The 13,465-nt window shown below is 34.7% G+C and overlaps 1 protein-coding gene across 1 annotated transcript in view; it reads left to right on the top strand.

Annotated features, from left to right (window-relative positions):
• LOC120089096 overlaps positions 1-744 on the top strand; it is a 6,358-nt gene extending 5,614 nt beyond the window's left edge. The window contains exon 3 of the mRNA XM_039046521.1: positions 325-744. Within this exon, the coding sequence (XP_038902449.1) occupies positions 325-744 (420 nt within the window). The remainder of the gene's footprint in view (positions 1-324) is intronic.
• Positions 745-13,465: the final 12,721 nt, after the last annotated feature.

The following is a 13,465-nucleotide window of genomic DNA, read 5'->3' as shown; positions in this document are numbered from 1 at the left end:
TGTAGAGAGATTTAGGAAGATGCGTTAAGGACATTAAGCCAAACCTGGAAGCAAATGGCAAACATCGAGAAATGGGGCAAAAATGTTGGCTTCCAGGAATTTAACTCCGGACGCGAATTTGCTGGTATTACCTGAATCAAACGTAGTATCATGCCTACAACGCATGATGAGAATTATCGAAGGAACGCGTCCTGGCTACTTATTGCGTTATGCAGTGCTTTCCCTCTGGACATTGGAGAATCATAAGGGATCAAATCAAAGCCATCAAGACTAAGCCACGCGGGCAACTCTATTTTCCATGGCTGAAATTGTACATTTGTGCAGAAATACGGGAGCATCCCTCTGAGGGATGATCATGAAGATGTCGATGGCTTAATAGACATAAAGTTAGTAAAGTGTCTACTTCGTGGTTCACCACATCAACCTGCCTTACCTGCTAAGGAAGTGGCACCCAAGCCTCGAACATCAAAACGCGCTCCCAAAAGAAGACGCGTCCTGATTGTTGAACATAACAATGAAGCTTCAGAGCATGAAGAACATGAACCGGAGCCTGAACTTCTGGCTGAAGAAGCGCAACCAGCCCTTGATTTTACTTCCCATGACTCACCATTGGCCCCGCCAGAAGGGAGTCCTGATCAAACGCACCAAGAACCAACTCTTATAGATCAGGGCATCCCTTATTCTCTTTCTTCACCCCAACCAAGTCCAATTCCCAACTTCGTGCCTCTTCCAATAATTTTTTAGCCAACTGGGCTAGGGTCAAGCAACGCAGCAACTTTTGAAGACCCAATTGGAAGAGATGAACCAACACCTCAACGCAGTGCAGATTTGGAAGAGTTGAAAACGTTTATCAGTGATCAACTTAGACCACTGGCCGCATCTATAGAAGATTTCCAACAGCAGAATCAAGTGCTAAGGGATTATTTAAGGCAATAAACAAGACGGATGCAAGACCAATTTATTTACACAACGCAATACATCAATCAGGTCTTAGTCGAAATGTTTGCTCTACCTCCACTACCTGCTCATCTTGAAATCCCTTACGCTTCATAGATGAAAACCCCGAAGAAGAACGCCGAGACGACGCGCCAACACAATAAAGTTTTGGGGTGTTGGGTTATTTATTTATTTATTTATTTTTGTATTTTGATTTAATTGTTCTTTTGCATCTACTTGCCTTGTTTGTTCAATTCATGTGAAATTATGAAAATGAATTGAGAATTCCTTATCATTTTGCTCCTTGCGTTTGACCTTGGCATGCTTGATTTTTGTTCTTTGGATATTTTCTAAGTTTTGTGCTTGGTCTAACCCCAATGATATCAACTATATGAAATCTATAAGCATAGAGTGGGCGTTTGGAAAATCAACAAGGTCTAAACTTCTCTAAAAAGATTAAGTTTACCTTCTAATGCGTGCAAGCTTTAAGTCTTAAACTCCTTTCAGATTCTCAAAGCCTTTTGAAATTTTGTTTCTCTTTTAACAATGAGGATTTAGCTTGTCTCCAAATTTGGGATGGGTATAGCTCATCTCCAAATTTGGGGATGAGGGAAATCCAAGTTAAGACGCATCAAACGAATACATCATAAAGAAAAAGGGAACAAAATAAGAAGAATGTTAAATGCAACTCCTCTGTCATTACTTCAAAAGAAAAAAAAAACCTTAAATAGCATGAGTTTAGATTGGAACAGGCACTTAGCCGTAGTTGGATGCTCGCATGACACCTATGGGGGCAAGCCAAAACGAAGGTAAGTTTCCTAGACCAACGTGTCCCATATAACTCCTCTATCTAATCTGAAAAAAAAAAATTATATCTTGAAATGCACGAATATTAGATATGAGTTTAGTTGTGAAGGGTTCTCACCCGTAGTTGGATTCTCGTATGACACCCGTAGGGGCAAGCCAAAACGAAAGTGGGATACCTGGAACAACGCCATGGGTAAGTAAGTGCATAATTTTCTTTTTTTTTTATCCAGCATTTATTTTACAAAGAGCATCTAACGCATTGCTGGTTTAGAAAAGATTGGAATGTTTTGAGAAATGACAGGAGTTGTGATAAAAGGCCTGCTGCACCGGAAATTAAACATGAATTCTTTCAAGAAAAGAGTCAATCTGAGTTTGTATTTTCCAAACTCTTATCTCATGTTTATGAATGAATATGATGAGAGGTGAACTCTGCACATTTAAGTCAAAGGAGATAATAAAGAATTATTTTGGAATGCTTAAGGACAAGCATTGTTCAAATTTAGGAGTGGTGATAACTTGTATTTCTACAACTGTGATTGGCCGGTTCAAATCCTCGAGGATGGGAGGAACAATGGAAAGAAGAAATTGGGCTTCTTTTGGGTCATCTCTAAATACCAAAATATTCATTGGTTGAGACTCAAGATACTCTCAATACCTTAGAAGCACAGACATTCACACACGACACGACAGTTTCTAAAAAATAGGACATGACACGTTGCGGACACTTTTTTTTTTTTTACTTTTAAAAAAATAAATATATGTTATGTATATAAACATATTTTGAAATATCACCTTTAAGAATATCAAAATAACATCCATTTATTTCATGTAAAAGACAATATATAAGATGACCCCTAGGTCACATAAGTCATAACAATAAGTTCTAATAAATTTTAATAATTAATTTTATACAACAAAATCACAAAATGGGATCAAAGTGAAGAGAAAGGAAAAAAAATGCAGCCATGATTAGTAATTTTATGAGTCTCGGTCATTTTAAACATCTCTATATTTAAAATGACTTTTGCTTCAGTTGGTTTTAATATGTACAAGTTATTTTCAAGTCTTGTAGAACAAATATGAACACCTCTTGAATAAACAAATACTTCATTACATTCAAAAGATACTCTATACATATTTTCTAGCAGACAAGAAATGGAGATCAAGTTTCTTTTCATCTTAGGCACATAAAATACATTTCTAAGTAAGATAAAAGAGTCTCCAAAAAATAATTTGACATCTCCCACTGCTTCAACTGAAATGACTTCACCCGTTCCCACCTTGAAAGTCATTTCTTGTTAAGAAAGTCTTCTCCAAGAACTAGTTTCATGTAGAAAAGTGCAAACATGATTAGCGGCGCCTGAATCTAATATCCAGGTAAGGTGATAATTCTCCACTAGACATGTTTCAACAACAAGTAAATCAGATTTACCTTGTTTTGCCTTTTTTGCTTTTTTCTCAGCCAAATACTTTGGGCAGTTGCATTTCCAGTGCTCAACTTCTCCGCAATGGAAACATTTTCCTTTGGGAGATTTGTTTTTGTTTTTCTTAGCAGTGGTTTTCTTTTTCCCTTTTCCTTTCTTCTTCATTTGAACGGTTTTTTCTTTCGAAAAAGAAGGAACAGACTTCATATCATCAGTGGGTTTCGTTCCAGATGTAGACCCTTTATAAAACTTTTTAGGTTTCAAAATAACATTTATTTCTTTTTCCTTCAGTTTCATCATTGATTGATATGCCTGTAACTCATTCAACAGCATGGTCAAATTATAAGTGATTTTGTTCATAACAGCGTTGTTCTGAACGGTAGATAACTCTCCGAGAGAGATTCTAATATCATGCTTACTTGACTCGTCTTATCTATCATCGCCCCATAAGCATCCACAACATTAAAATGGACCATCATATCGAGAACATGTTCTCTTACATTGGTTCCATCTTTCATGCACGTAACGTAGACATACTTAATGGCTTCATGTCGAACAGAGGATGACAGTTGCCCGAACATCTCCTGAAGCGACGCCATTATCTCACGGGTAGTGGGCATGACCCCATGCTTCTTATTAAGTACATCAGATATACTCGCTAAGATATAGGCCCGGGCTTTCTCATTAGCCCTTACCCACCTATCATAGATGTCCTGAACATTTCGATTGGTTGTTGAATTAGAAACTGGAGGATATTCCTCTATCAACACAAACCTCAGATCGTCTACAACTAATATCGTATTGATGTTTGATTTCCAGTTGGAATAACCTTCACCATTAAATTTATTAGAAGCTAGCAATTGTATGATTGAGTTCGACATTGCTGAAACATTTTAAACAAACTCTATTAAATATGCATCTAAATCCATTTTTACCAAAAATAATAAAGTACCCAATAAATCTTTATTTATTTGCAATGATACTTTATTGATAGAAGCGAGACAATTGTTGACCAAATACTATATCAGAATAAATCCTTATTCCTATAGTTTTTTTGGTTATCGTTTTCGATCAAAATCTTTACTAATAATTAGTAATTTTTGTAAGTGTGACCCGCCATTTTTAGATCTTATAGAACGGTATGAATATGCCCCCAAAATGGAAGACAATACCCAAGACGGAACTATAAAACCCTATTCATTTTATTGAAACCTGTGTTGTTCCGAATCCTATGTTACAACCCTCGGAGGGGATCGCCGCGGTTAACGACTAGCTAGTGCCGCCTAAAAACAACAGCAGGCACAACATAGGAATCTCACGGTTCAAACTAATGGAGGAGACCATAGGACAATGTTGACACATTTTCTTTACCCACTTACTATGAACTACCTCCCTCATTCACCTTGTTATTGACCCATGCAAACACTTTCAGAATGGAGCAGTCGCGGTAAAAGCGACACAAGCCGAGCATGGATCTCACGATATGAACTCTTGAGGACATGAGAGCTAATAACTATATATCGAATATATTGTTAATCTCCCACTGAAATGTTCTATGTGTTTGGGTATTTTACTTAGGTGTGATGGCTAAATTTAAACAACCTAAGTCTAAGTGGTTTTATCCAAGTATAATGCTTATAATTGAATTTTAACCTACAATGTTTAAGTGATAAACCATTTTATTACCTTACATCGCTCACGCAAGCTCATAAAATCAGTTAACAACACTCAATCTTTTGGTCATAATCCCTAGGTAGAAGGTGTTTAGTAAACCGTCAACTTAAGTACCCCCATCCTTAGACAAATTTATGAATCGATTTGAGTTTGTAACCGAATTTTATAAGGTAAAAATCTATTTTAACGATTAAAACTAGTTGTTAACCTAAGTGAGCATGCAAGTTCTTTGTTATGGATTTTAAACATCTAACCCAATTTTATAACAGCTTACAAGATTTTAGACATGCTAAACATCCACAACATTCAATAAAGGCATTCAATATCTAATATAACTATTATATTAAATATAACACTAACATGCATACTATATATTATAACATTTATAACATACTTTCAATGCATGTAACATGCTTACTACGGTGGGATTTAAATCTACATAGTATACTGTATGTATATATATGAATTATTTAATTATTACACACATCACATGCATAAAAAAATAAATACTAACTGATATGATTTTAGATTTGGCATAAACAAGCAAACAAAAGTCTAACTTTTACAAACAGCTTCAAAATCTTCTTTGAACCGCTCGAACCGCTCCAAACCAAACCCAAGCATCTTTGAACCGGACTGGATAAGTCTGAACCGAACCAAAAAAGTTTGAACTGAACCAGCCAAAAACCCTTTGAGGTTGAACTGGATTGAACATCGAGAAAACCGATCAAACTAGCTGCTCTCGGTCCAAACTCAAAATCTCGCTAAGGCTGATCATGTAACACTGAAGGCTATCGTCTAACACCATCGCCTATTGTTTGGTAAAGGAACACGATCGTTTAACACTATCACATAGCGCTTCTTGTCATCGTTCAGCGTCCGCCGCAGCTACACGATCTCTTAGTTCCATTACATAAAACTTTAACGCATCATTCAACGCCTGTCGTAGCTACACAATCGCTTAGTTCCATCGAATAAAACTTCAATGCATCGTTCAGCATGTAACTACATGATCGCTTGGTTACATCGCATAGAACTTCAACGCATCGTTTAGCTTACGCCGCAGCTACACGATCGTGCAGTGCCATCGTATAGCACTTCCAACGCATTGTTTAGCTCCCATGCAAAGCTACACGATCGCTTAGTTCCATCCCATAGAATTTCAATGCATCGTTTAGCTTGCGCAGATACACAATCATCTAACGTCCAACATCATAATGACCAGCGCTCGTAGCTATACGATCGTCTAGCTTTTCTTCACATCGTGTAATGCCTGGAGCTAGACGATCGTTTAGCATTTAAACATCAACGACGATTTTTTACAGAAGCTGAAAATCTGGAAATAGCAGCTCGACCTTCTTCACTTGTTTCTTCAATTACATCTTAATTTCAACTCTAATGACTCCAAATAAATTACAAACTCTTGATAACACATATAAGCTCATGAATCAAGAGCCAATTACAAATTTAATTAAGAAATTAAAGATAAATAAAATGCAAAATCTCATAAAATCATATCAGTGCATCAGTTTCATATATCTCATGAAAAACACCAACCAAACCAAAATTAAACCAAATCGAATGCTTATATGATGCTCTGATACCAATTGTAAGAGTGTATGAACATGCAGCAGAAGCAACAAGGATCAATAAGCATTCAAATTCATTAATTTTGGCAGAAACTAAATCATACTCATCTAATATAAGAGAGTTTGTAGTCATACCTTCGCAGAATTCTTCAAGATCTTGATCAACAGTAGTTGTCTTCTCCAAAAACCACTGTGGACCACCTCAAGATCTTCCCCACTATCCTCTTGGAGCATTAGAATGAGTTGTGGGACTCAAGAACAACTTGAAGCAACGGAAAAACAAGGAGAAGCTCACTGCATCAGCTTGTTTGAAGAACCCTTTCTTCAACACGAAATTTTCTCTAAAATTTCTTTTGAATTGCATGCCTCAAATTCACTCCAATCTTCTTTATTTATTGCAGATGAACATGCAAAGAAAATCACTCATGAGTTGCAACTCATGCTTGGAGTAAATGTGAAGAAGGGAAGTGGTATTTGTGTGAGCTAGTAGAAGATGGATAATGGGAAAACCGTTTTTTCCATTTTGTGCATTTTTTTATAATTTTTCAATTTTTTCAAAAATCAAATGATTTCAATAAATCAAATTTGATTCCAAAAATGAAAATATCATTAATTTTATAGAATTAATTTCACAAATTAATTTTCTAATAATTATTTCAATAATTCTAATTAATTTAATATCAAATATTAAATTAATTTTTACACAAATCCATCTTCATGTATTTAAATCATATTTAAATATAAATTCTCCTATTCTATTTAATTCTAATTTGAACATTTCAAATTAACTTATCAAGCTACTCTAAAGCTTATCCATTACGAGCTAGTAGGGAGATCCCGCGGACCTACATATCATGGGCTCCAACGATCCAAGATTAATTGACTAAACTCATTAGATCAAATTAACTCTCATTCGTTAACTAATGGGTCACTCCACTATAGCCCATGGGTGAACTCCCCTCACTGTAGATATATTATGTCCACTTTATATAACCATAATCAATAAGTCGATCCTTCATAGGTTGTTCGTAATCACAGTTGGGTCAAGATAACCGTTTTACCCCTGTGAATACATCTTGTTCCTTAAGTTTCTACTGACCTTCTAATGAACAATTTTGATTCATAATCCTTATGAATCAAATCTTTTCTCTATCATGAGAAGGCGGGGCCCTGATTGTTCAAGACCTGGAACCAGTACTTAAGAGAACAATCTATCTGCTAACTCTAAATCGGGGTAGGAGTGAATTCCATCTTGCAAGGCTATGTCCCCAGCTAATCCCAAACAAACAGGAGTTCATAGCTAGCTCAGAATTAAGATCGAGTTAACCTAGATTACTTGATAAATAAAATAGTCAGTTTTAACAGTAAACGGTCGTTATAAAGAAAAGTGACTATTCTCGTGGTCCAGTCTATATGCAAACTCATTGCATAGGATGCCCCCAATCATATGTCTCAACATGAACGATCTATGGATCACATCGTTTGTAGCACTTTACAACTTCCTGTAACAACTTCAAAGTGGGTCGCATCCAATAGTGTTACCAGGATGAGATACCCAATTTCATTCATATACTTATTAAACCATTTAGGCTGTATACTGTTAATTTGATCTTGTTTATGTCACACATAAAGTTACAGTATTCAAACTATAGCCATGGATATGTTTATTGGATTTTCATAATAGAATGAAAAATCAACAATTTATTATTATGGATAAATAGAAAGTTTAACACGAATTGCGAGTTTTAGGACATTCCCAACAGGAACTACATCAGAACCGATTGGAATTCTAACACCGCTGTAGACTAATAATGCTGGAAAAAATGCGAAGGGAAAGAGGAAAAGAATAGCGTGGGGATTTCTAAAGGCATTTATACACCTTGAGGGTGTGCTTTAGAAGGGTAACGTGTGATTGCACGCACAATGCGGAAACGATCCAAAGACTGTGTAAAAAATAGACGACCATCTCTAAATCGTTCCCACATCCGAAAACTATATAAAAAAAACTTAACGAAGATGAATTTTTTTTAAAAGTTTATATATAAAATAAAAACTATTATTTTTAATTAAANCGAAGATGAATTTTTTTTAAAAGTTTATATATAAAATAAAAACTATTATTTTTAATTAAAAAAATAATTCCATGCACAGTCGCTTACTCGCCTTGTCCGATCGGACGACGATGGTGCACACATGTGGAGTGACCACTATATCCACATTTGCCTATCTCCTCACCTCCTCTAAAACATGGTTACCCCTTGAGTCAAAACTCAAAACTAGAAGTGAGGGTACATAGGGACTTCTCCTTATTGATTTAAGCAATGTGGGATTCTCATTTTCACAAAAACATGAAAAAAAAAAAATCCAACTTTCATTTAATAAAATTTTTCACCAACAATTCCGCACTAGAAAAAATTTTAAGAACACAGGAAAACATCTATCGAGCATAAGTCTGTACAATATTGTGCATAAATAAAAGTGTCTGACGACTTGAACCTTTATATAGTGAAGATGATTTAGAATATACTAGAGTCACTGTTAGTTTTGAACTCTATATTTAACAACATCTCACACACAACATTATTAGGGTGTGGTTCGAATGCCCATGTTTTAAGGCCCACATCTATATCCCAGTTTAGTGAACGCTTTAGAGAATTTGCCTAAAATTCTATAGGAAGCAGCCCTCACTTCTACATTCACATAGATGAGTCTATCACGAGTACTCCTGTAGCTAATTCAATCTTTCTTACCTTCAGGATATCATGCTCATACTCTAGGTCATAGGAAGGAAACTCTGCAATTGTTTTAGCATGATTCACTTCATATCACTTGTGATCAATTATTACTTGTTGAACCTGTTTCTTGAGATCTCCAGTCTTTAGGTTGGGTTTTCCTCACAAGTGATTCATCTTTCTATAGGCATGAGTCTCATCCTTTCTGAGGTTTTGAAAACCTTCTCTCTGGCTAGTCCTTTCATCAAAGGATCTGTTAAGTTTTTATTAGTCCGTATGTGATCCATTCTAACTGCACCCGTAGTGAGGAACTCTCTAATAGTACTGTGCTTTTATTGTCTCTTTCCATTGTAATAACAATTCTAAACTTTTGCAATTGCTGCAATACTATCACAATAGATCAATATGGCTGGTACCAATTTTTTCCATAGGAGAATATTTGATAGTAGACTTCTAAAGAAACCTACTTTTTCACTAGTTGTTGCTAGTGCTATCATTTCTGACTCCATCGTAAATTCAGCTAAAATAGTCAGATTCTTGCACTTCTAGGAAACAGCTCCACCTGCTATATTAAAAATATAAACACTAGTAGCCTTTGAATAATTTTAGAGAGAGTTCCAATCAGCATCACGAACCCTTCCAGGATAGTGGGAAACTTCTGATATTGTAATCCTAGGTTCTGGATATTCTTCAAGTACCTCATAACCCTTTCTATATCATTTATGCTCTATACTAGGTCTACTTATATCAGGCCTAGTGAAGTCAACAGTGTCTAAGACTGCCTATGATGCTTGCATACTCGGATTGATTAACACCGTCACTAGTGTTCTTGAACAACTTAACACTAGGGTCATAAGAAGTACATGCTAGTTTACATTCAAAGTAATTATATTTCTTTAGAATCTTTTCTATATAATGAGATTGATCTACAGTAATTTCCTTTTCAGACCTACTCACTTTTATGCATAAGATTACATCTGCTTCTCCTAAGTCTTTCATTTCAAAGTTTGCACTCAATGAGTATTTCACATCATCTATAACGTACAAGTTTAATCCAAAAATTAACAAATCATCTAGATACAAACACATGATGGTGCGTGTCCTTAGGTTTTGCTTTTTTGCAAACATGTCAAAAAAACTTCTGCCTAAAAATTTGATTGTTATCTGATTTCTATGTGATTGTTATGTAATTACTTCTGCCTAAATAGCTATGTGATTACCACATCTGCAATTACAAAAAAGTTGAAGTCATGACTTTGGTTTTTTAAAATGTATTTGTCATACAATGCAATTTCTCTAATATTTATTATCTAGATTGTGTCGAGTTCAATAGTGAGGTTGTCATTCCAACCATTTTAGGATTTCTGGGCTTCACTAAGGAAGAGGTTGAGGACTATCGCACTTACATAGTCTATCTTTTCGTATGTTTGATGATCATACTACCTATAGTGTACATTGGTAAACAAATACAAATATCACCCAATTCCTCCTGACTAAGAAATGGAAGCCTTTGAAGACTATTAATCAAATTGCAATTACATTGGGTTGTTGTTATGTTTCTAGATTTATGGGTGGCACCCGTGAATTCATCACGTGGATGGAAGGGATGTGTTTGACTCCAATTTTTCTATTAAAATGTTATGACATTAAAATAGACTTCGGAGTCTTTGACGTGTTATTTGGTGTTACAGTAGGTGCAATTGTTGACACAATTGTATCCTTTGGGATTCAGACTTTATATCATTCATCATATCTCATTGTCCTTGCTTGTGTTAAGAAATTTATGTTTTGAGAATGATCCATGTCTTTTATGTAGACATTTAGGAGTTTTGAACTAGTAGACGGTTTTCAATGTTGGGTTGTTGTAATGTCTTGAGAATGTTATGTAAGACTATTTTGAGAATGTTATTGTTTTGAGAATGTTATGTTAACTGTTCTGAGAATAGAATGTCATGTTGGAAATAGATATGAACTTAGCATGGGATTTAGAAAATTAAAAATAAAAAAATTAAATTAACATATAGATATAAAAAATAATTAAAAAAACATCAAATATAAATAAAAGAAAGAAATAATTATAAAACAAATATTAAAAAATATAGAGAAAAAAGGAATATAAAAGAAAGAAAGAAAAATAAAATTAAAAATTCTCACCTAAGATTTGATTCCAAGACCATGAAATTAAGAAGCATACCCCTTCACCACCTAACCAAATTTACACTTAAATATAATTTAGAAACAATTATAAATTAAATATAAATGGAATAGGAGAACCTACTTTTTGTAGTTCCTCAATTTTGGTCCCATTTTTAGGAATGTTTCTTAAATTTTAGGAACAAAAAACATGAATGATTATCAAACAGGCCAATTTCTTAAAAAATGAGAAATAAAAACAAGAAACGAGAATGTTATTAAACGGAATCTTAGTGAACCAAAATAGAATACACCTGACATAAAAAATTAAAACAAAAAATCAATTAATGTAATCAAATCACAACAAACCCAAATTTCAAATTTGATTTCAACCAAAATCTACAAATAGGAAAAAGAATCTATTTAAATTAAAACGCGTTAATTTAAAATCAAAACTAAAACTCCCTTGGTGTACAAAATAAAAACAAAACAAAAAAGATATTTGAAATTTGTGCTATTAATATTTTCCACAAACAAGCAATAAATGATAGAGTACAAGCAAGAAATTGAAGATCAAGGCATATATCATGCCCAAACCATAAAAATCAACTAGAAACTTTTAAAATCATAAGAACCAAATTGAAACTTCGAAAACCATAGAGGGATATTCATAATTTTACCATTCTTTAATAAGTCATAAACAACACATCATATGGCTTGACACTATAGAGCCTATCCATAAATTTTATCTTCAATATTATTTTTAAGAGCATTGAGAAGTTTATCTTTCTACACAATGAGGCAGGTTGGCAGGTCCGATCAGACAGTTGGATCAGATTCGACGATTAGCTGGTATATCAAGCGACTCAACTGGTAGATTCGGCAACTGACAGAGTGGGTTTGTGATTTGGCAGTTCCGGTTGGGCGATTGATGGTGAGTGATGGCGAGTAGCAGAAAATTGTTTGCTTGTTCTAGTTACAGGAGTTTCGACGAGGTGAGTTTTGCTAGAACGAGGATTTAAAGAAAGGGGGAATGAATATTTGGGGTGGGATTGAAAGGGAGACGTGATTTAGGGGGAAAATTGGGGGTGGGATTGAGGGTTTTAAAACCCTCTCCCGACACCTTTAAAATGAAGGATTGGAATTCCCCAAAACGGAAGCAATCATTGAGCACAATTTTAATTTTATAGAATCATGCAAATCACAGAGAACGGAAAGCATTCTAATTAAGCATGCAATTAATTGGAAAAACAAAGTAAGAGGAAGAAGAGATCCAAAGATCACTTACCTTTGACGACCAATTCTTTGCTTTCCTCTCCAATTAGTGTTGTCTTCTCCCGATCTCACGAACACCACAACCGGACACCACCACAAAGTCTTCCCAGTTATACTCAAGGACGAGAATTGTGCAGAGGTGTGGGCTTACACTTAATTTTGGCATGAGGGAATGGGAAGATTGAGAGAGTTTTCTGTTAGAAATATTCTATAGAAAACTCGGAACTCGAAGAGAAGGAGAATCAGAGAGAGGGAGTGAGAGACCTTTCTCTCTCCTCCCAAATTTTTTATGTGAGAGCCTGTTTTAGAAAATAATGGGTGAGGGAGTTACTCCCTCCCCTTAAATTTTAGTTAAATTAAATTCAAATTCAAAATTCTGAATTTAATATATATATATATATATATATTACAACCACTTAATATATATACAAACTATATGTTATATCACATATAACATACATAACATATAGTTAATGTTATATCACATATAACATAAACCATAGTTTATTATTCTCTCAAATAACGTAAGATATTAATATGAATCACATTCATATTGATTTTAACTGAAGGAGAATGATAATCTCTATTACTAGAACTCGAGCCAGCGTCCCCTGCAATTGAGAAAGAAATGAGGGGATCAGGCCGAGACCCCGGAGCTGGTGGAAGTTGCGGACCGAGCTTGGATGGAACTGAACAAGATTTGGCAAACGAATACAAAAGTCAAAGGCTTTATTATTGAGAAAGTCAAAGGATTTTATATGAATCACATTCATATAAATTTAATATTTGAATCATATTCAAATAACAACCCCTCTCAACGAACTATATAAATTTAATATGAATCATATTCATATTAATTATAATATGTAGTTTCTATGTGAATCATATTCACATA

The sequence above is a fragment of the Benincasa hispida genome, chromosome 10, assembly GCF_009727055.1.
Source record: "Benincasa hispida cultivar B227 chromosome 10, ASM972705v1, whole genome shotgun sequence".
Classification (NCBI taxonomy): domain Eukaryota; kingdom Viridiplantae; phylum Streptophyta; class Magnoliopsida; order Cucurbitales; family Cucurbitaceae; genus Benincasa; species Benincasa hispida.
This window is presented reverse-complemented; position numbering and strand designations above follow the sequence as displayed.